Source organism: Cavia porcellus, unplaced genomic scaffold, assembly GCF_034190915.1.
Source record: "Cavia porcellus strain 051 isolate PalLab524CR breed Dunkin Hartley unplaced genomic scaffold, mCavPor4.1 scaffold_5, whole genome shotgun sequence".
Taxonomy (NCBI): Eukaryota; Metazoa; Chordata; class Mammalia; order Rodentia; family Caviidae; genus Cavia; species Cavia porcellus.
This window is the reverse complement of record NW_026947488.1, coordinates 11,364,404-11,388,257: the sequence shown is the minus strand read 5'-3', so window position 1 is coordinate 11,388,257 and position 23,854 is coordinate 11,364,404. Positions and strand designations below refer to the sequence as shown.

Genomic DNA, 23,854 nt, shown 5'->3' with positions numbered 1-23,854 from the left:
ACGGCTGTCAGCCCGATTCTCCTCGCTTTCCCTCCTGCCTGTCTGACCTGATCCAGTAGCTTCCTGCTCGGTACAATGCAATTTTCAGCAACTCCAGTAGGAAAATCAAAAAGCAGGTGTTTTTGATTTAGACCCTGACAGTTGGAGCCTCTTTCTAAAGCCACGCCCTGGGGAGCACAAGTGACATTCAGACGGAGGGCTCTGCTTCCTCGAAACTCTTCCATCCGCCTCAGTGACGGTCACACTGAGTGATCGTACCGGGCACAGCGCGAGGGGTGCAAAGCCCCCTGGTCAGGTGCGGGCTCAGCCTCGGGCCTCTGTTTCCTTGGGGGCTGAGGGTGGTAGACCAGGGGTGCTAAGATTTCTGAAAGAGAAGGCACTGCTGCCACCAGAGGAACCCCTTCCCCACCTCCTGAGCTCAGGGGGAAATGCTGCAGGCCCAGATGAGGCCCCTCCTCCAGCCCTGGGCACTGTCCTGTGACTGTGCCCCCTCGAAGGCCACCCGTGCTCCCGGAGGGCCCGAGCCCTGTGCGTGCAGGCGAGTGCACACACACCCTTTTCTGGAAGACTGGACAAGTGTGAAGCTTCTAACCTCTCGCCTCCTGGCTGCACACCTTTTGTGTTTATCAATAAACACTCATGAGCAGCTCTGGAAAGCAGAGAAAGCTCGGATCAAAGGTGTTCCCGCAGTAAAGCAGAGTTTCTCGGTCCACGGAGCCTCTGGGGACGCTGTTTCCCTCCGAATCTACCTTCTTGTGAAATCTGAATGCCACTGGTTTTTGAGCATCGGTGTGTGACACTGGACTTACACTGAAGGAGGGTAACATCTGTCCACTCCCGGGCCAGGCTGGGCTCCCCTGGAGGAGGGGCCACAGCACCCAGGGGTGAGTTCCTGGGTCCGGCCACCTTGCCCTCTCAGTGGGACAGGCCTCCCCCAGGGTGCTGTAGCCAGAGGTCCCCCAGGGGTCTGGTGGGAAGCAGCCTTAGAGCTAAGCTCTCCCTGCAGACAAAGGAGACAGTCACCCCAGAGTTCACTTTAAGTGACGCAGACAGAAACTTAACTGCGTGTGTGAAAAAGCAGAAAGGAAGCAAGCCATCTGCTGCCTGCCTGCCGCCTTACAAGGTGATGAGCCCAGCCCGGGAGGCCCAAGTTGATCCTGGCCTGGAAAAAACTCAGACTGGGTCCCCTGAGGCACATGCTGAAAGAGGCCGGGCTGCCTGAACCGCACCTGCGCTGAGCACCTGTGGAGCAGAGCTGGCCCGGGCTCGGGACAGGAAGGAGCCCATGCCAGCACCTGGGTCAGCAGTCAGCCTGGACGGAGATCGAGCTCGTCACACATGGACTAGGTCTGGCTGGACATTTGGCAGCATCTTATAGCAAAGTGAGAGGTGGTTGAGATGGAGAAACCTGAGCTTGTGCCCTAGAGGTGGGGGTGATGGCCTGTACCCCCAGAACCAGCACTGTGGCAGAGAACCCCCTTCCTGGGAGGCCCTGCTCCCACACCTGCCATTCCGAGATGTCCGGGTGTGGGCTCAGGTGCGTTTCCCTCACCTTGTTCTGCAGCCTCGGTCACAGCTCTCATCCCCATGGGATGATGGGACTTGGGTTTTCAAATGTTCTGGGTCTGCAGTTGGCTGGGCTCAAAGATGTGGAACCCGAAGACATGGGTCTATCATGCTTGCTGAATTAAACAATTCTCCTCCTGTATCGCCTGGCTCTTTGTTTTCAAGGTACTCTTGAGCTTGGGATGTAGCTCAGTGGTACAGCACTTGCCCAGCATGTGTGAAGCTCTAGCTTCTATGGTGACAAAGGCCAGTAATCCCAGCACTCTGGGAGGCTGAGGCAGGAGAAATGTTAAGTCTGAGCCCATCTTGAGCAAGTGATGACTTAGTAAGACACTGCCTCAAAATATTTAAAAAGCGGGCAGGAGATACAGCTCAGTGCAAAGGGCCTGGGGTCAATGCCCAATATGCAAGCAAGCCAGCACACACTGGACTTTGAGGCCATATCCTGCATTCTCAATTCCATGTGCTAATTCACAACTGCCACTTGTGAATTAGGGGCTCTCAGCAAAGTTTCCAGGCCTCACTGCTGGGGAGACCTAGGGCTGACACCCCGGGCTGGCAGACGAGCTTGCACACTCGGCTCTTACCAATGAACTCATGTAAGAACACCAGCGAGGCGATGTAGCAGGCCAGGCTGAGCAGCTCGGCCACCGTCATAAGCCAGTGCCAGGTCTGGATGGTCAGCGCCACCATGAGCAGCTCGGTGAGGATCAGCGACGTGAAGGAGATGGCCACGATGTGCACGAACTCAGACTCGAACAGCAGCAGCGCCCCGTACATGATGGTGCTCCCTGGAAACGCCAGAAGGGTGTCCCTGGAAGTCCCCTGGGCCGGGTCAGCACCACGCGCCGCCCCCCGGAGCTGGACACTGGGCCCATGCCCCACCCCCAGAATCATTCATTTGGACACCAAAGGCGTGAGTGCTTTGTAAGTGAGGCTGAGGAGCGATGCCTGTGGAGCGGTCAGACCCGTACAGCCGCTGTTCTCTCTGACCTCACAGACTAAATATTCTGTAACCACGGAGGACGAAAAGGCAGCGGACGGAGAGAGGAGGGAGTAAGAGAGACTTACTACTGGAGCTGAGAGGAGACACAGAATTTAAACATTTCCTCTAAAATGATGGAGGCAGCAGCCATAAAAGGCAGAAATTGTACAAGTCCACCTTCAGGAGGGACCCGAAGCAGCCCAGGGCACAGGGACAGTAGAATGGTGGTCCGGGACGGAGGAGGGCAGGGGAGCGCTGTCGCTCAGGGGAGCAGAGTTCCCGAGGTCCAGAACGGAGAGGTGCAGGGATCTGAGGGGCAGTGACACCCCAGGCTGGGGGGGGGGGCGCCTGTCACCCCAGGCTGGTCACTGAAGGTGGTCAGGGCCATAAATGCGATGCTGGGAGTGGTTTTACCACACATGCGCACAAAGAAGACTTGCCAAGAGAGACAGCGAGAAGCCCACACAGCTGCCGAGGAGAGGAAGGGCATGGCATGGGGGGGGTGTCAGGCTCCCCAGCACCCCAGAGACTGAATGGACTGTGCTCAACGCTGGCAGCACGAAGGTGTCGCTCAGAGCGGCAGCAGGGACTGGAAGCGTGAGGCGAGGGGCCGAGCCGGGGCCACTGACGATCAGGAACCCAGGCAGGACGTGCACTTTCAAACCAGATGCGCACGTTACACTCTGACGTACGTCTAAAATGCACGCACGCACACACATCGAGTTTCAATGCCAGGTTAAGCCTCTGCCAACAAACTCAGTGGTCTCTAAATTTTTTTTTTTATTGTACAACTCCTTGGTTAAAAAAAGGGAAGAGAACCCAAATATTATACATTCAATTTTAAGTTTTATGTGTGCCAGTGCAGGTAACTAAAAACAGTACCATTCAGGTGTATTGTGTGGATTATAAAATGCACACAGCAGAAATCCTGAAAGGAGCCAGGAAAAAATAAATGCAACAGGAGAGTTGATATTTCCTTTTTATACTCCAAAAGGTCATTTTTCAAAGCTACTACCGTCTACAGGACCCTCTCGGGCAGCCACAGAATGTATGTTTCTTTAAAGCGGTGACTTGATCTCACTCTTAGTAAAGACACCGAGCATCCGAGAAAGCTTTATGTTAGGTGGATCCAACCGCCTGGCAGTTCTCAATTAGCACGTGCTGAGTATCCCTATTAGTAATGCTCCAGACCAGAATGTTTTCGATTTGGGCCTTTTTCAGATGTTTGAGACACCGCATATACGTAAGGAGGTAGCCTGGGGAAGGGAACAAAGTCCAAACACGAAACGTAAGTCTCCTACACACCACCCCGCTAAGTCACACTGCGTTTCTGTGTCCCTGCATTTTGACTCTGACCTACCAGAGGTCAAGTGTGGAACTTGCTCCTTGTGGCAGCACACCAGGGCTCCTTCTGGAGCACTGTGGACCAGGGAGGCTTGGCCTGCGGTGTCAGGCTCCTCCCTGACGGTCCCGGGGCAGACGCCTGCTCTGCTCTGTCTGATCTCCCTGTGCTCCAGCCCCGGAGCGCTCAGCCTGCTGCCACAGCCCTGGCCTCCCTGAGGTCCCCGCTTCCCTTCTCCACTTCCACAGGCTGGAAACGGACTCAGTGGGTCACGGTCAGCGCACGGGGCAACAGCTGGCTGCTGTCCTTACCTTGATAGATGCTAATCAAAACCCAGATTAAGAACGTCTTGTAGGACAGCGGCCGCCCCTGAGGAGACAGAAAGGTTAAACAACAGAGGGCGACCAGCAGGTCATGGGGTGACCCGCAGCTCAGGTGCCGTCGGCCTCCTCCTCCCTCCCTCCACCCACACATGGCCACCTGCCTGTCCTCGTCCAAGCAGGGGCTGATACATCCAGACACAGGAGGGGAACCCAGTGACGGGAGCCGGCATAAGCCTGGTGTTTAGTGAAAGCCCCAGAAGACAGGAAATCACCCGCGCTTGGGGAGCGCGCTTTCTGCAAGTGGCGGGAGGGTGGGCATTGCTAGGGGCAGATGCAGTCACAGCTGGCGCCGCGCGGGGCCTGCAGGCTGCTGTGCAGGTCCACTCCCTACACAGAACCTACAGTGCTTCAAGGGAACATGAGCCCCCACACTGTCCCCGAAAGTCAGAGCAGCCCCGTCAGTCAGACCCGGGGAGTCTGAGGGGAGGAAGGCGGACAGGGGGACAGGCAGGCGGCCAAGGCCCACGCACCTTGAGCAGGTCCTTATAGAGCTCGGGGTACAACATGGCAACTTCCGACTTGACATCCTTGTCCAGGACCAGGGAAAACACCGGGAACATGGTGTAGATGGTGGAGTACCTGGGGAGCAGAGCGGACAGTGCTGGCCGGTGCAGCGGGGCCACCTGCCCCCCACCCCACACACCTGCCCGGCCCCTCAGTGTGGAGACTCAGACGTGAGACAGACCGAAGCCACGGCCCAGAGAGCTTGTGTGCTGACTTTTGTACAGCTAAACAGATAAAGGACGTCACCTCCCACTATGTTACAGAAAAGGGCTTCTGAGAAAGGAGTAAACACTTGAGCAAACATCCGAGCAGAAGCAGCCAGGAAAGTAGTGGGAGAAAGAGCATGCCAATGCAGCAAGAACAGGCTGTGCAAAGGTCCTGAGGCAGGGGTACAGCTGTCAGCAAGACCAGTGTGGCTCAGACTGAGGGGACACGGCAGATGGGATGGATGATAAAAGGTCACATGGATTTCCTGTTTTCTGTGATGTCCTTTTACCCTGCCAGACCTGACCAAGGCACTGCACTTTTTCAATTAGAAGCAGGTAGAGTCCAGGGCATACTCTCAGGTTGATCTGACTAGCAAGATGTAACCAGGGAAGAGGGCTCTGTGACTCCTGAGAGGGGCTGGGCTGTTTCTGGTTCTGCAGAAGTGGAAGTGGCCTTGCGCATATCCAGGGCACCAGTAACTGGACCCCACCCGCCTAGGGAACCACACGTGGGCACCTCCTCTGAGAAGGTCAGAGGGCACTCTGCAACACTGTGGGCAGAACGCACCGGGCTCTGCCTCTGCAACCTGGTGGGGGGGAGCTTAACTCGGCTTCCCAACCTGGTGTCAAAGAGGTTCAGGGCCTCACTTCCTCCCGGGGCCACGGGGCCAGGGAACTAAAGCTTCGCCACACGTCTCCTCTCTCTGTGGCACGTTAGGGAAGGGTCACTGAATATCAGCGCCTCGCTGGATTTCCTTACCCAATGATGAGGAATCCTTGGTAGAGAGGGACAGAGGCAAAGTAGAACACGGAAGAGAAGACAGCCTGCGGGGAGAGAGGAGGATGTCACCCCGAGTCCCGCCAGAGCCCCGACGACGTGTGCAGACCGGAAGCGGTGCCGGTGCCTCTCCACGTGGCTGTAAGCACTCGAGGTACAGGAGCTCGTGGGGTTCCCTGGACCAGCCTCAGTCAGAGGGACCGTAGTCACCCCTATCACACACGGGAGGACGGTGAGGCCTAGCGTACCTGGCTGGCCCCGTACCACACAGCTCACACCTGACAAATCCAGAAGTGAGTCTGGGGTAACCCAGCCCCAGACCGTGCTCAGCCCGTGTGGCAGTGAATTCCCAGGGCTGGAGGCAGGGAGGCTTTGCACGGGGTCTTGGCGAGTGTCCGGGGCAGCTGTGAGGTTGAGCCCAAAGCTGCCCACTGTACAGAGCAGGGCATGAGCAGCCCGCCAGACTCCAGCCCAGCCCAGCCCAGCCCAGCCCGGCCTCCGGGGCTCACGCTCCCGATGGCTCCCAGGTCCCAACACCTCCACGAGGCAACAGCACAGGGCCACCAAGTGCACCAAAGCTGACACAACAAAAGCCACAGCCTCTCTCCCCAGTGGCTGGTGCGGCAGACAGGGCTGCCCTTTTTACACCATGCATTTGAGTATCTGGAGGAATTTTTAAAAAGAGCATACGACAGGCTGCTTTTGCAATCAGACAAAAGCAGTGAAGATATTTACAAGCTGTCATGGAAACCTCCGCTTCCTGACCTAGAGATCAGCTACCGGCGGTGAGGCCCAGGTGGGAGGGTGCCACTGGCTTGCTGTCCTCTACAGTTCTTTCTTGGGACAGCTACGGGCTAACAGAAGGGCAGCAGTGTCCAGGCGTGTTTCCATGAGGACAAAGCCAAAGAAAAGAGGCTTTCAGTCGTCTCCAAGAGCGAAGCTGAGCCTCCTGGCACTCAGAGAGCGTCCACCCGGAGCGTCGCTGAGCACCCGCCACGGCTGCAGCGAGATGGCGCGTGGAGAAACCCATGCTCCCTGGGCAGAGCTGAGAACAAGTGCCACCAGTGGCCTGGCCACGGGGGCCCTGGGGCCTCGGTGTCACAGTCCCATAATCTCAGAACCAGGAAGGTATGCTCTCAGATGGCTTCTCCCCGCAAGGACAGTCTGTAAAACTCTTAAGAGACTGGTGTCATTTTGTAAGGGAACCTCACAAGCCTCTGCTCGCCTCGCAACGCTGTCCCACAGCCTCTGCCTGACAAGGACACTGCAGGGGAAGTAAAAACGCCACCAGAGACCAACATCTGGGTGCAGTCCTGGGACGCTCAGCACAGCGGGGGGGACAGTCGGTCTCCAGCACCAGGAGCTGTGCCTCATTCTGGCATTTTTTCTTTCCTGAATCAAAATTAATGCTAACATCCGGGCATTACAGCAGTCAGCTCATCCATGCCGGCTTTTGGGTTTGTGCCCAGGCACAAGCTCATTAATCTCCCAGGGGTTGAAAAACATAGCAGTATCCAGCTCAACCGATGAATTAATATAAACTAAAAGTACAGATGTGGTCACATGAACCAGGGCAGCTGTTTTTTTTTTGGTCTTTTTCATTTTTATCGGTACCAGGGATTGAACTCACGACCGCACACTTGCAAGGCAGGCGCTTATGCCGCTGAGCTAAATCCCCAGCCCCTGCTCAAGATCTTTTTGATAAAAATAATTTTCAAGATCCACTCAAAAAAGCAATTGATATTTAAAACATAAAGTCACCCAAACAGGCCCCGGTGTGGCCAGTGGAGGGTGAATTCTCATGTAGAACCCGGCTCATTCTGTAAGCAGACTGCCTTTCATGTGTGATCAAGCATGCTTCCCACACATTAGAACCTCACCTTGTATGCACACCTCATCCTATTTCGTTTCACTGACAATGATAAGGGTGCATCCCACGCTAATGCCTCAGAAAATTCTGTTCTTCAAAGTGGCCAATTCCAAGGGCAAAGATATCCCACTGCCCCTGCTTTAGAGGCAGAAAGACTGAGGCCCGGGGGATGGGGACTTGCTCACAGCCTCACAGGTGCTTAAAGGAACAGTCAGAAGGAGCTGTGGCTCCAGGACCCTCCACTGCTATGTTCTCACCATTACACGGGGAGTGTTTGCACCGCAAAGCCCAGCAGGAACACAGCCAGCAGCTTTTCAACACCCAGAATGTTCCCTTTCCTTTCCTTTGGCCCCTTTCCTATGACACTCTCAGCTATCTGATGACAGATTTTGAAGGAGCTGGTGAGGGAGAAAGTGAGCAAATACACACTCTAAAATCCTCTGTGGGCCAGGGACACAGCTCAGTGGACAGAGCAAGGTCATGAGTTCGAGCTACAGTACCAAAAAAAAAATCCTTTGTCAGAAACTCAGGCGAGAGGGGCAAAATGCTAGCCCCCTCATGGGGACAAACTTCAAAATCAAGCTCTGCTCCCCCGGGCTCTGCTGCGAACTGTGAGTGGAAAAAAGGCCTGCTCCGTGGTGAGCACGTAGTCACAGGCACCTGTGTGGAGGGGCCAGCCGTCCACCTACCTGCACAGTGTGGGTGACGTGCACCTGTGTGGAGGGGCCAGCTGCCCACCTACCTGCACAGTGTGGGTGGCGTGCACCTGTGTGGAGGGGCCAGCTCTCCACCTACCTGCACAGTGTGGGTGACGTGCACCTGTGTGGAGGGGCCAGCCGTGCACCTACCTGCACAGTGTGGGTGACGTGCACCTGTGTGGAGGGGCCAGCCGTGCACCTAACTGCACAGTGTGGGTGACGTGCACCTGTGTGGAGGGGCCAGCTCTCCACCTACCTGCACAGTGTGGGTGACGTGCACCTGTGTGGAGGGGCCAGCCGTGCACCTACCTGCACAGTGTGGGTGACGTGCACCTGTGTGGAGGGGCCAGCCGTGCACCTACCTGCACAGTGTGGGTGACGTGCACCTGTGTGGAGGGGCCAGCTCTCCACCTACCTGCACAGTGTGGGTGACGAGCACCTGTGTGGAGGGGCCAGCTGCCCACCTACCTGCACAGTGTAGGTGACGTGCACCTGTGTGGAGGGCCAGCTCTCCACCTACCTGCACAGTGTGGGTGACGTGCACCTGTGTGGAGGGCCAGCTCTCCACCTACCTGCACAGTGTGGGTGGCATGCACCTGTGTGGAAGAGCCAGCTGCCCACCTACCTGCACAGTGTGGGTGGCGTGCACCTGTGTGGAGGGCCAGCCGTGCACCTACCTGCACAGTGTGGGTGGCGTGCACCTGTGTGGAGGGGCCAGCCGTGCACCTACCTGCACAGTGTGGGTGACGTGCACCTGTGTGGAGGGGCCAGCTCTCCACCTACCTGCACAGTGTGGGTGACGTGCACCTGTGTGGAGGGGCCAGCCGTGCACCTACCTGCACAGTGTGGGTGACGTGCACCTGTGTGGAGGGGCCAGCCGTGCACCTACCTGCACAGTGTGGGTGACGTGCACCTGTGTGGAGGGGCCAGCTCTCCACCTACCTGCACAGTGTGGGTGACGTGCACCTGTGTGGAGGGGCCAGCTGCCCACCTACCTGCACAGTGTAGGTGACGTGCACCTGTGTGGAGGGCCAGCTCTCCACCTACCTGCACAGTGTGGGTGGCATGCACCTGTGTGGAAGAGCCAGCTGCCCACCTACCTGCACAGTGTGGGTGGCGTGCACCTGTGTGGAGGGCCAGCCGTGCACCTACCTGCACAGTGTGGGTGGCGTGCACCTGTGTGGAGGGCCAGCTGCCCACCTACCTGCACAGTGTGGGTGACGTGCACCTGTGTGGAGGGCCAGCCGTGCACCTACCTGCACAGTGTGGGTGGCGTGCACCTGTGTGGAGGGCCAGCTGCCCACCTACCTGCACAGTGTGGGTGGCGTGCACCTGTGTGGAGGGCCAGCCGTGCACCTACCTGCACAGTGTGGGTGGCGTGCACCTGTGTGGAGGGCCAGCTGCCCACCTACCTGCACAGTGTGGGTGACGTGCACCTGTGTGGAGGGCCAGCTCTCCACCTACCTGCACAGTGTGGGTGACGTGCACCTGTGTGGAGGGGCCAGCCGTGCACCTACCTGCACAGTGTGGGTGACGTGCACCTGTGTGGAGGGGCCAGCTCTCCACCTACCTGCACAGTGTGGGTGACGTGCACCTGTGTGGAGGGGCCAGCTGCCCACCTACCTGCACAGTGTGGGTGACGTGCACCTGTGTGGAGGGCCAGCTCTCCACCTACCTGCACAGTGTGGGTGGCATGCACCTGTGTGGAAGAGCCAGCTGCCCACCTACCTGCACAGTGTGGGTGGCGTGCACCTGTGTGGAGGGCCAGCCGTGCACCTACCTGAACAGTGTGGGTGGCGTGCACCTGTGTGGAGGGCCAGCTGCCCACCTACCTGCACAGTGTGGGTGACGTGCACCTGTGTGGAGGGCCAGCTCTCCACCTACCTGCACAGTGTGGGTGACGTGCACCTGTGTGGAGGGCCAGCTCTCCACCTACCTGCACAGTGTGGGTGGCGTGCACCTGTGTGGAAGAGCCAGCTGCCCACCTACCTGCACAGTGTGGGTGGCATGCACCTGTGTGGAGGGGCCAGCTGCCCACCTACCTGCACAGTGTGGGTGGCGTGCACCTGTGTGGAGGGCCAGCTCTCCACCTACCTGCACAGTGTGGGTGACGTGCACCTGTGTGGAGGGCCAGCTCTCCACCTACCTGCACAGTGTGGGTGGCGTGCACCTGTGTGGAGGGCCAGCTCTCCACCTACCTGCACAGTGTGGGTGACGTGCACCTGTGTGGAGGGGCCAGCCGTGCACCTACCTGCACAGTGTGGGTGGCGTGCACCTGTGTGGAGGGCCAGCTGCCCACCTACCTGCACAGTGTGGGTGACGTGCACCTGTGTGGAGGGCCAGCTCTCCACCTACCTGCACAGTGTGGGTGACGTGCACCTGTGTGGAGGGCCAGCTCTCCACCTACCTGCACAGTGTGGGTGACGTGCACCTGTGTGGAGGGCCAGCTCTCCACCTACCTGCACAGTGTGGGTGGCGTGCACCTGTGTGGAGGGCCAGCTCTCCACCTACCTGCACAGTGTGGGTGACGTGCACCTGTGTGGAGGGGCCAGCCGTGCACCTACCTGCACAGTGTGGGTGGCGTGCACCTGTGTGGAGGGCCAGCTGCCCACCTACCTGCACAGTGTGGGTGACGTGCACCTGTGTGGAGGGCCAGCTCTCCACCTACCTGCACAGTGTGGGTGACGTGCACCTGTGTGGAGGGCCAGCTCTCCACCTACCTGCACAGTGTGGGTGGCGTGCACCTGTGTGGAAGAGCCAGCTGCCCACCTACCTGCACACTGTGGGTGGCATGCACCTGTGTGGAGGGGCCAGCTGCCCACCTACCTGCACAGTGTGGGTGGCGTGCACCTGTGTGGAAGAGCCAGCTGCCCACCTACCTGCACAGTGTGGGTGGCATGCACCTGTGTGGAGGGGCCAGCTGCCCACCTACCTGCACAGTGTGGGTGGCGTGCACCTGTGTGGAGGGCCAGCCATGCACCTACCTGCACAGTGTGGGTGACGTGCACCTGTGTGGAGGGCCAGCTGCCCACCTACCTGCACAGTGTGGGTGACGTGCACCTGTGTGGAGGGCCAGCTCTCCACCTACCTGCACAGTGTGGGTGGCATGCACCTGTGTGGAAGAGCCAGCTGCCCACCTACCTGCACAGTGTGGGTGGCGTGCACCTGTGTGGAGGGCCAGCCGTGCACCTACCTGAACAGTGTGGGTGGCGTGCACCTGTGTGGAGGGCCAGCTGCCCACCTACCTGCACAGTGTGGGTGACGTGCACCTGTGTGGAGGGCCAGCTCTCCACCTACCTGCACAGTGTGGGTGACGTGCACCTGTGTGGAGGGCCAGCTCTCCACCTACCTGCACAGTGTGGGTGGCGTGCACCTGTGTGGAAGAGCCAGCTGCCCACCTACCTGCACAGTGTGGGTGGCATGCACCTGTGTGGAGGGGCCAGCTGCCCACCTACCTGCACAGTGTGGGTGGCGTGCACCTGTGTGGAGGGCCAGCTCTCCACCTACCTGCACAGTGTGGGTGACGTGCACCTGTGTGGAGGGCCAGCTCTCCACCTACCTGCACAGTGTGGGTGGCGTGCACCTGTGTGGAGGGCCAGCTCTCCACCTACCTGCACAGTGTGGGTGACGTGCACCTGTGTGGAGGGGCCAGCCGTGCACCTACCTGCACAGTGTGGGTGGCGTGCACCTGTGTGGAGGGCCAGCTGCCCACCTACCTGCACAGTGTGGGTGACGTGCACCTGTGTGGAGGGCCAGCTCTCCACCTACCTGCACAGTGTGGGTGACGTGCACCTGTGTGGAGGGCCAGCTCTCCACCTACCTGCACAGTGTGGGTGACGTGCACCTGTGTGGAGGGCCAGCTCTCCACCTACCTGCACAGTGTGGGTGGCGTGCACCTGTGTGGAGGGCCAGCTCTCCACCTACCTGCACAGTGTGGGTGACGTGCACCTGTGTGGAGGGGCCAGCCGTGCACCTACCTGCACAGTGTGGGTGGCGTGCACCTGTGTGGAGGGCCAGCTGCCCACCTACCTGCACAGTGTGGGTGACGTGCACCTGTGTGGAGGGCCAGCTCTCCACCTACCTGCACAGTGTGGGTGACGTGCACCTGTGTGGAGGGCCAGCTCTCCACCTACCTGCACAGTGTGGGTGGCGTGCACCTGTGTGGAAGAGCCAGCTGCCCACCTACCTGCACAGTGTGGGTGGCATGCACCTGTGTGGAGGGGCCAGCTGCCCACCTACCTGCACAGTGTGGGTGGCGTGCACCTGTGTGGAAGAGCCAGCTGCCCACCTACCTGCACAGTGTGGGTGGCATGCACCTGTGTGGAGGGGCCAGCTGCCCACCTACCTGCACAGTGTGGGTGGCGTGCACCTGTGTGGAGGGCCAGCCATGCACCTACCTGCACAGTGTGGGTGACGTGCACCTGTGTAGAGGGGCCAGCAGTCCACCTACCTGCACAGTGTGGGTGGTGTGCACCTGTGTGGAGGGCCAGCTCTCCACCTACCTGCACAGTGTGGGTGACGTGCACCTGTGTGGAGGGGCCAGCAGTCCACCTACCTGCACAGTGTGGGTGACGTGCACCTGTGTGGAGGGGCCAGCTCTCCACCTACCTGCACAGTGTGGGTGACGTGCACCTGTGTGGAGGGCCAGCTCTCCACCTACCTGCACAGTGTGGGTGACGTGCACCTGTGTGGAGGGCCAGCTCTCCACCTACCCGCACAGTGTGGGTGACGTGCACCTGTGTGGAGGGCCAGCTCTCCACCTACCTGCACAGTGTGGGTGACGTGCACCTGTGTGGAGGGCCAGCTCTCCACCTACCCGCACAGTGTGGGTGACGTGCACCTGTGTGGAGGAGCCAGCTGTCCACCTACCTGCACAGTGTGGGTGACGTGCACCTGTGTGGAGGGCCAGCTCTCCACCTACCTGCACAGTGTGGGTGACGTGCACCTGTGTGGAGGGCCAGCTCTCCACCTACCTGCACAGTGTGGGTGGCGTGCACCTGTGTGGAAGAGCCAGCTGCCCACCTACCTGCACAGTGTGGGTGGCATGCACCTGTGTGGAGGGGCCAGCTGCCCACCTACCTGCACAGTGTGGGTGGCGTGCACCTGTGTGGAGGGCCAGCTCTCCACCTACCTGCACAGTGTGGGTGACGTGCACCTGTGTGGAGGGCCAGCTCTCCACCTACCTGCACAGTGTGGGTGGCGTGCACCTGTGTGGAGGGCCAGCTCTCCACCTACCTGCACAGTGTGGGTGACGTGCACCTGTGTGGAGGGGCCAGCCGTGCACCTACCTGCACAGTGTGGGTGGCATGCACCTGTGTGGAGGGCCAGCTGCCCACCTACCTGCACAGTGTGGGTGACGTGCACCTGTGTGGAGGGCCAGCTCTCCACCTACCTGCACAGTGTGGGTGACGTGCACCTGTGTGGAGGGCCAGCTCTCCACCTACCTGCACAGTGTGGGTGATGTGCACCTGTGTGGAGGGCCAGCTCTCCACCTACCTGCACAGTGTGGGTGGCGTGCACCTGTGTGGAGGGCCAGCTCTCCACCTACCTGCACAGTGTGGGTGACGTGCACCTGTGTGGAGGGGCCAGCCGTGCACCTACCTGCACAGTGTGGGTGGCGTGCACCTGTGTGGAGGGCCAGCTGCCCACCTACCTGCACAGTGTGGGTGACGTGCACCTGTGTGGAGGGCCAGCTCTCCACCTACCTGCACAGTGTGGGTGACGTGCACCTGTGTGGAGGGCCAGCTCTCCACCTACCTGCACAGTGTGGGTGGCGTGCACCTGTGTGGAAGAGCCAGCTGCCCACCTACCTGCACAGTGTGGGTGGCATGCACCTGTGTGGAGGGGCCAGCTGCCCACCTACCTGCACAGTGTGGGTGGCGTGCACCTGTGTGGAAGAGCCAGCTGCCCACCTACCTGCACAGTGTGGGTGGCATGCACCTGTGTGGAGGGGCCAGCTGCCCACCTACCTGCACAGTGTGGGTGGCGTGCACCTGTGTGGAGGGCCAGCCATGCACCTACCTGCACAGTGTGGGTGACGTGCACCTGTGTAGAGGGGCCAGCAGTCCACCTACCTGCACAGTGTGGGTGGTGTGCACCTGTGTGGAGGGCCAGCTCTCCACCTACCTGCACAGTGTGGGTGACGTGCACCTGTGTGGAGGGGCCAGCAGTCCACCTACCTGCACAGTGTGGGTGACGTGCACCTGTGTGGAGGGGCCAGCTCTCCACCTACCTGCACAGTGTGGGTGACGTGCACCTGTGTGGAGGGCCAGCTCTCCACCTACCTGCACAGTGTGGGTGACGTGCACCTGTGTGGAGGGCCAGCTCTCCACCTACCCGCACAGTGTGGGTGACGTGCACCTGTGTGGAGGAGCCAGCTGTCCACCTACCTGCACAGTGTGGGTGGCGTGCACCTGTGTGGAGGGGCCAGCTGTCCACCTACCTGCACAGTGTGGGTGGCGTGCACCTGTGTGGAGGGGCCAGCTGTCCACCTACCTGCACAGTGTGGGTGGCATGCACCTGTGTGGAGGGCCAGCCGTGCACCTACCTAAACAGTGTGGTGACGTGCACCTGTGTGGAGGGCCAGCTCTCCACCTACCTGCACAGTGTAGGTGATGTGCACCTGTGTGGAGGAGCCAGCTGCCTGCCCCCCTGCGCAGCATGGATCACACACATCCGTGCTGAGGCGCCAGCTATCTACCCACCTGCATGGTGCTGATGCAGAGGCTCCTGTGGATCACAAACTGGCTGAGAGCAGCTGAGCGCTTGTAGCTGTTCCTGCCATGCACCATAAGCAGCCGGCCGAGGTGCTTAAACTGGGTGATAGAGAAGTCTGCAGCCAGTGAAGCCTGTTTTCCTTCCTAGAATCCAACGCAATTGGGCTCCGTCAGAAGCGCACAGGTTCAATGCAAACACATTCTTTTAATTGGAAAAATAAAACACGGTAAGAGGATCTTTGAAGAAACTCAATAAAGAGATTCTTTGGTCTCAAACTATATGCAGTTGGTGGTCCAACTCTAAATTTGATTTAAAAAGAGGAATTTATTTAAATAAAAACACACTGAGTCACAGATAGTTGTAATTTGGAGGTCAAATGAATTTAGCATTAAGCCTTCAGGGTTCAGCCCCTCTAATGTGTGTCAGGAGCAAACAACTGATCCACGATAGCAGAAATCTGTGTTTTATAACATTCGGGTCCCCGCAGAGGTAAACATAACAGAGAAAAATCACGATGCTCCGGCAATATTAAATGGAATACTCCTGACACACAACTCTGCAGAAGGGGAAGCAACTGACGGGGCCACCAGTTAGCGGAATCCCTCATTTTCCAGCCATCTGATTAACAGCAACATGGGCAGAGGGACATGAGAGCCTCGGGCTGTGATGACAGGGACAACACACGCTTCCCTCTGTGACACACCACAGCCTAAATCAAATCAACTGGGCCAGCACGTGCCACGGGACACCCTGTGACTAACTGTCCTGAGTGCTTCAGAAGTGCCCCAGACATGAAAAAACACACCCCCACCCCACAAGAGCACAAAGACAGAGAAGTGTTTTACATTAAACAAGATTAAAGAGGCCAGCAATCATGCTAATAAGTGAAATCTGTGATCCTTGATTAGTTTCTGGGATTTTTTTTTTTTTAAAGCTATACAGACATTCTGAGGAACCTGGAGAAATGTGACTCTGAACATCCCTACAGTGGTGCCACTGCATCAGAGCTGTTGCCGTAGGGGAAACTGTTGTAAAGTGACCCCTGCAGGGGCGAGGGGGAACACAGGATCACCAGTGCAGTTCACCTGCAGCTGATCCAGAGAAAGAGGAGCAAGCGGCAAATGCTAGCAAAAGGTAAACTAAAGGGCAAGGAGATAGGAGATGGTCATTGTTTTTCAAAACAAAAAAGAGGTTGAGACGTAAATGGTCATACACACCCTAACAGGGAAAAAACCTAAGACATAACAGATTTAAGTTAGCTGCACGCCAAAATGTGTAGCATTTTCAATTTCAAATTATACACAAATATCTATGTATGTGTAAGATATGCATATCCATTACATGTAATAGATACACATGGGCACCCACTACCAATAACCCATGCACAGGAAAAGATGGGGGAGAACATCCAACGTTAACAGTTTGATGCTGCTGTACTTCATTCTTAAGTGATTTTTGTTGATAGTACTTTTATACTCTAAAATACAAAGGAATGGGAATATGAGTGCAATACTAATGTTTAGTTCTATGTAGGAAACTGTAAACAATTCCATCAAATGTGAGCATACTTAAAGGCTCTGTGCAGGTTTCAGACTTTGGGTCTCATGCAAGAATCATCTGCCTCTGCAACACACACACACACTGAGAACTAGAGAAGCAGAAAGCCAGAGAAAGGAGAAAGAAAAGGAAAGGCAGGCTTATATCTTGCGCCTGCTTCTAAGATCAGAAATGAGGCGGGCGGAGTGGATCGTAAGGGACAGGCCCTCAGGTGACAAGGGGAAAGACAGAAAAGCTGTAACGCACAGATCTCTCGGAATCACAGCCGCCAGCTGGACGCAGCGGCACACCTGTAACCCTCGCTACCCGCGAGGCTGAGGTGGGAGGACCCAAGTCCCAGGCCAGCCTAGGCACCGTAGTAAGACCTGGCCTGCAAATGAAGTTTTAGAAAGGGCTGGAGACACAGCGATGTTACAGGTTCAATCCCTACTACACCAACTAGATAACCAGGCAGATACATAGGCAGACAGACAGACAGACACAGGACCAGCTGTGGCCTTTCAGTGAAGGCTAAACTTGCCACAGTCTTCCCTAACCTCGAAGACAGCAGCAGACGCCCTGATAATGAACCGGGCTGACTACCACAGGAAGGCTTGCAGTGCAGTCTCTGTACCCTAAGCATGCAACCATTTTTCTATCCTAAATCTGGGTACTGGCAAGCCAAGTTGGCATGGATCTGTGAACCGCTGTGCTGTGGGTCTTGGGGTGCAGGGAACACGCGGTTCCCCGTTGTCACTCTCACCCCAGACTCCCTAAGCACCCTGCTGTGTCTCTGCAGGGAGGGGAAGCCACAGGGCAGCTCGAGCTCACCTTCCCTTCCACCCCCACGCCGCAGTCGGACTCCTGGATCATGCTGACGTCGTTCCCCCCGTCACCTGCAGGGCACACAGACCACGAAGAGAGATGAGAAAGGGGTGAGGCAGGAGAGCCTCCGCCCCTCACAGCTCGCAACAGAGTGCTCTGCCGGCCGCTCACTGTCCCACCCACTCACCCACCCACCTACCCACCTGTGCCTTTGGCACCCCCCCCCACAGATCAGCACTAGAGGGACCAGGGATTCATGGGGCTGCAGCACTGAGCAAGAGTGGCCACACCACACTGGTGTTCACAGCCAGCCCAGCACCCTTGGGTCACCATCACCACTGCAGCCGTGACTAGCACTGCCCATCCTGAGCATGCATGGTACACTGGGGCTGGCACCTTTTCAATGGGCCCCTTTCCAGCCTTGGAAGTACCACATGAGGAAGCCACTGCCATCATCCCACTCTAGCAAGGAGCAAAGAGAGGCGCGGGTGGGCAAAGGAAGCCACCCGGGGCACCCAGCCCATAAAAGCCAGCAGAGGGGTTTGAGCCCAATCTGATTCTGCAAAACGTGGTCCCCACCCCTGTGGGGTGCTGTGATACCAGCAGAGCAGAAGAAGCCCTGGACCTGTTTACTCCATTTCTCAAAAGGAAATATAAAAACAATAGTAACAGCTGCGCAAGGCGGCACGTGCTCCTAACCATCACTTCCATCTCCTCAGTGACTGAGGTAGGAGGCCAGCTTGAGCAGCTTAGCAAAGCCCTGCCTCAGGACAAGAGACAGCTGGGCAGGTAGCTCAGCAGCAGAATGCCCCTGGCACAGTCCCCAGTACCGCAAATAACAACAAAAAGAATAAAGTGGCCTGGGGAATCTGAATACACCTACAGGGTCCGATTATTTTTATGAAAAAATAAATTCAGTGTAGGAGGAGGACAAGGTTAACAATAGAGGGCCCCAAACACGGCCCATTACTGCACAGGTGAGCCTAAATTGCACAGGTATGTTTGCCTTCTGTGCAGGGAGCTGAGACCACACAGGTGCGCTTACCCACTGCGCAGGTGAGCTTTCCGGTGCGTTCCTGGAGCAGGCGCACGATCTGGGCCTTCTGGGTGGGGGCGCAGCGGCAGCAGACCACGGCTGGGCACTGGCAGGCCAGCTCCATGAACTCATACTCGTAGTATTTGAGGCACACCTGGGGGGACATGTGGACACACAGAGGGGGTCGGCCGAGGTCCCCTCCAAGCCCTGGGGCTCCCACCCAGGAAGATGCCCGCTCCCCACAGGGCCCCTGCACCCACCTCCAGCGAGTCTCCAGAAATGACCAGGGCACAGTCGTGTTTCCTCCGGAAGGCATTCAGCTCCAGGTGGGCCTCGCCGCGGTTGGTCACCTGGAAGGGAACAGAGATGTGCAGGCCTTGCTCTCTGGAGCATGGGACAATGAAGAGGGAGGACAACAGTCACTCCAGCCGAGGACAGAGTCGGGAGGGCCTGTGGGACCTGGAGAGCCTACACACCAACCATCACCCTCTATTCCCTGGGACTAACACGGCCTGGGCTTCCCCGATGGGCCAGCCCTGCCCCGACACTTCCGTGGCTTTCTCACGTTTATTCTCCCAGTGACCCTAGAGACGCACAATCACAGCTCCATCTTCCGCTTCAGGAGACTGAAGCACAGCGAGCTGTGTGAGCCTAAAGCAGCACAGGAGGACGGGGAGAGCGGGTAAGCAGAGCCAGGCATCTGGCCACGGAAGGCCAGCGGTATCGGCTGCAAACCGTGTGGCCAACTCGGCTCTGTAGCCTGGCACAGAAGCAGCTCTGGACAACATGTGACTGAGCCAGTGTGACTGCGTTCTGATAGAAGAAAACCCCTGTCACTCACCAGCGAGGTGGCTGGCCCGGGAGCCACAGTCTGTAACCCGTGAACAACAGAACCCGGGGCTTTACAAACTCACTGGACAGCGGAGGGGCAGGACCCTGCAAGCCTATGCTCACAGTATTTTCACCAACACGTATGTCTTGTTTGCGGTCAAGAATGTCCCCCAAAAGGTTCATGGTGCCCACTGCTCATCTGTTGCTTGCTGAGGGGCTTTGGGGAAGGGGCTGGACCGAGGGGGACAAGTCTCACTGGCGGGTTACACCACTGGGGAGGTCACAGCTCAGGAGGTGGTCAGCAGGAGGCGGGTCTGGGAGAAGTGGGTCACCGGAAGGCCACCCCAGGAGGGTGTGCCTTACTCCCAACCCTTGTCCTCCCTGCCCAGCTGCCAGGAGCGAGCGGCCACCTCTGCCTCTGGCTCCTTCCATCAAGATGCTCCTGCCTCCTCACAGACCAAAGTCACAGAGCCGAGTGACCATGGGCGAAACCTCTGAATCTGTGAGCCGAAATTACTCCTCATTAGAGCTGCTTCCTGAGATCTCTGCATAGTGACAAAGGCTACCTTGGCATCCTAGACCAGTGAACACACAGCCAGCGGCCCTGGGGCTCTGGCCTGAAGGTGGCTCACAGAACCCCCGGTTCCCAGCAGACACTCCCTGGCTGTGCTCCACAGCCCTGTGCTGAGGACCGTTCTGAACTGCAAACTACTGACAAAAAGCACAAAAATGCAGAAAGTCCAACACTTAAGTGAACTGTGGCAAGGCCACTGTTACCGTCTGAGGCCACTTTGCCCGTGTTCAGCCTCAGCCTGGAAGGTGCTCGCTGGGGCACTAAACGTCTTTTCTACTCTATGTATAATCAGCAAATATGGTGAACCGTTAAGAATTATTTCAGTAAAACACAGTGTAACGAACCCTACTGAAACCCTCCCCTTCCCCCCATACCCTCCTCCCAACACTGTGCTTTCTAGAGCAGTTCTGGAGTCCTCGTTCACAAATGTCTTCAGCTGCAATCACGACGCCTGATGTCCTGAGTTGATTCTAATTCAGCAGAGGAAATCCAGAAGATGAGGACAAGGGAGACAAACTTAGTGTTTTTAGGAGCCCGCCTTTCCGTGGATACCACTGAGCAGATAAGCAGATAAATATGCTCACTGTATCACACTTCATAAGAAAGACACAAAGGAGGACTGCAGAACTGCATCAGAAAGTAGAGAGAGGGCAGGGGGATGTGTGTGAGCAGAGTGAACGGTGATGTCTTCTAATGCAGTAAAAAGTTTTAAACATTCACTGTGTATTCTGATCACACCTCACGGCTGCAAGCGACTGTGAAAGTGTTATGTTTTGGGGTCTGTCTTGGTTCATGTCTGTGGCCCCCAGGCCTCATGAGTTTGCATTGTGCATTTGTGATGGTTCATTGTCTAGTGCTTGGATTGATGGCGTCAGTGCTCCCCCCACAAAGGGGTGGAGCCAGGATGTGACGTAATGGCAGGAAGAAGGTGCGTCTTGCTCTTTGCTGGTTCCGCTTTGCTGTTTACAGCCGCCATGAACGGCGGCCCAGCCATGCCTGCCTGCCTTGGAGCCAACTGAGATGGACTGAAACCTCCAAAAACTGTAAGAAATAAACCTTTCCTTTCCCAACTTGGGCATCAGGTACTTTGTCTCAGTGATGAGCATAAAGTAACTAAGACAGAATTACAAATACATTTTAGGAGAATTCACAAATCCACAAATGAGGAGAAGGAACTGTATCTGCTTCTATACGACAGTATTATTCCAAAACTTCTTGGATTTCTTGAAGTTTCTCTGTACTATGGACTAAAAGCAAAGATATCCCCCAGCCCACCCTGCCAAGAACCATCTAGAACCCCTCAGGCTCTGCTTTCAGGTAAGTGAGGCTAACACATCCGCCCCACCTAATGCACCACCTGCGGGCACAGAACTCGCAGGAGGAAGCAGCCCTGATACAGGCACCGGTCAGGTCGAGCACTGTCTGAAGAGCAGGTTTCTCACGGCCCCTCCAGTGGGACAGCTGCTTCAAATGCCCCTCAGTGGTCCCAAATGCTTCCCCACAGAGGGCAGCCAGCCTGGGGGCCGGCACTTCCTTCTTATCAGAGGCCCTGGTCTTTGGAAGGGAACCCCAGGAAGCAGGCTATGAGCTGGTCTGCCTCTCTGTAGGGGCACTACCTTTTCTTGGCATCTTAGAGGGGACTGTGCCCCAGAAGGGTAAGAGCGCAGTGTGGGTGCAGGGCTGCAATGAAGGGCTGCAATGAAGGGCTGCCGAGTCCCTGCCAGAGGACTCCTCCACCGCACCAGGCCCCCCTGCCAACTACCTGGCTGCGGCCCCCCATCTCGGTACCCAGCATGCTTCCGCTCCCCTCTTCAGGGCCCCCTCGTCACCCCCATGTGGCCCTGACACACAGACGCTTTACCAGCCGAAACACGTGGATGTCCTGGTTTCTGGTCACCAGATGTGCGTTCTTGGCGGTGCAGGTGGCGGTCTCCAGCTTGTCCCCCGTCAGCATCCAGACCTGAAGTGTGGCAGGAAGGGCAGCAGGTGCTGGGTTCTGAGCCCGGCCTGTCACGGCTGAGTACCCAGAACACCGAGCCGAGCTCGCTCCCCTGTTCACCTCCTTGAGACTCAGTGTCCCCACGTGTCATGAGAAGGTTCCGAGGAAAGGGTTTTGCAACCTCGAGCAAACACTGCTGGTGGCACCAAAAGCTGATGGGACACTTTACAAAGAGCCACCGCAAGCTTCAGGACATAGAGAAGCTCAGTCTCGAGGCCTTGCAACCCCATTCTGAGAACTTTCCATAAAGCAACGAACAACCTAAGAGGAGAAAGACTGACTGGATGAGCGGTCATTCTGTGTCCTGCGGGCAGCGCTAAGACATGGCTCTTCAGATTCTCTACATCGGCAGACCCTTGGGCCACAATCTCCTGGGGTCAACTCTGGTCTAAAAAGTGCTGCCAGCAAAGGTGCGAGGTCCTCCGTCCCTTGTGTCCCGTCACTCTGCATGTCCCTGCTGCGGGCCAGGGGAGGGCAGCTGACACACTGGAAGCCACACAGCGGGCCAGTGTCCTAACTGGACCTGAATCCGGATCGGCAGAGCCCAGGTGGAAGGTGCTTCCTGCTCTGCTCGGGAAGTGCACTGACCCTTTGCTTTGTTCTCTGTGCTGCCGGCACGGAGGGGTCTTGGGGTCTGGGCAGAGGGAGGGCATGGGAAAGGAAACAGCAGACATTTCCAGAGTGTTCACCACTCGCTGGGCACCCAGTGCTGCTGCCCTTTCATGAGACCTTCATGAGGTAGGACACCTGCCACTTGCCTTTTGACAGAAACGTGTGAAAAGCAGTGGAACCCCACCTTCCGGTGGTCCTCTCACCTCGGGGCCCCTACCCTGCCGTGTGCCCAGTGCCTGCACTGCTTTCCCCCAAATCCAAAATCACCTTCCACAAAGCTTCCAGGGTTTGACTAAAAAAAAAACAACATTGAGGAAAAGGCTAAGAGGCTTCCACTCTGGGAAGCCAGGAGCAGAACTACCAAGGGCACCCTGTAACTGACACCCCTCCCTGGGGCGACAGGCACCAGATGTGCCCAGGACCCAGCGCCAGACCCAGTCGTCACTTCACAGGCAAAAACCCAGAGCAGCCGTCACACTCGGCCACAGCTTCTGCAGGTGTCAAAAGGCAGAGTGGAAAATGCCAAGTTTAGCACCTTCTGGGCTGCCAAGAACTGCAACTTGGACTGAGCCACAAGCTCACCTGGTGAGGTCACCTGCTCCTCCCCACTCCATCTTGCGGGGAACCTAGACACAGGAAGTGACATCCACCCTGTAGCACTCAAGTTCCTTGCCTGTGGCAGGACAGCACCAAGGAGGGGGAAACCCTAGGACAGCACTGGGCACGGGAAGTGGAATCTCCCGAGCTGGAGAGAAGGGGACCTCACAACACCAGAGCTCCCCAAATGGGCCCCTGCTGGCTGCTGCCTTGAGGCAGAGCAGGCCTGGGAGCCAGAGGCCCAGGCGAGCTCGGGCTTAGGAGGAGGAGCGCAGGCTCCCCAGGGGCCTGGCTGCTGGTTTCTTCTGCCCTAATCCAGAATCCCTGCAGAGCCTTGCTTAAAGGGCAGCGTCCTGTGCCACACACAGGTCCCAGGACACAGCCCAGAGGTGCTGGATAGTGTAAACAGGTGGTGACACACACTCGTCTCCAAGAGCCGCCTCCCTGTGGGTTCTCCAGCGAGTCATGAGCTACACAACCACGTTTCAGCCAGAAACACATAGCACGTACTGCACTGAGCCCTCAAGGCAGTAATGGAGCTGGGACATCCCCACCACTAAGTGACATCAAGGCCGCCACTGTGCGGCCAGTCAGCCGAGTTCAGCACAGGGGTCGCCTCGGTGCCCGAGTGCTTGCCGAGCGTGCATGGTTAAAAACAACAAACAAACAAATGCAAAACAGGGAAGTGTAGTCTGCACTTTGGAGGCCGACTTCAGTGTTTCTACATGAGAACGCTGAGCCTGAGGCAGCGCCAGCAGCGGCCTCACACAGCTTGTGTTCACGCGTCCTGGCTGC

At 57.6% G+C, this 23,854-nt stretch overlaps 1 protein-coding gene across 4 annotated transcripts in view; it reads right to left on the bottom strand.

Moving 5' to 3' along the window:
- The window catches only part of Atp9a (ATPase phospholipid transporting 9A (putative)), a 123,078-nt gene that overhangs the window by 4,223 nt on the left and 95,001 nt on the right, over positions 1-23,854 (bottom strand). For 3 of the 4 annotated variants that reach the window (XM_063248146.1, XM_063248147.1, XM_063248148.1), the window contains exons 19-27: positions 21,713-21,811; positions 18,707-18,796; positions 18,456-18,600; positions 17,417-17,481; positions 15,037-15,192; positions 5,747-5,811; positions 4,747-4,855; positions 4,205-4,262; positions 2,154-2,357 (exon numbers count right to left, since the gene is read on the bottom strand). In XM_063248146.1, the coding sequence (XP_063104216.1) occupies positions 2,154-2,357; positions 4,205-4,262; positions 4,747-4,855; positions 5,747-5,811; positions 15,037-15,192; positions 17,417-17,481; positions 18,456-18,600; positions 18,707-18,796; positions 21,713-21,811 (991 nt within the window). Of the gene's footprint in view, positions 1-2,153; positions 2,358-3,319; positions 3,808-4,204; positions 4,263-4,746; positions 4,856-5,746; positions 5,812-15,036; positions 15,193-17,416; positions 17,482-18,455; positions 18,601-18,706; positions 18,797-21,712; positions 21,812-23,854 lie in introns of those variants that run through there. The other variant, XM_063248149.1, reaches the window with a different exon arrangement.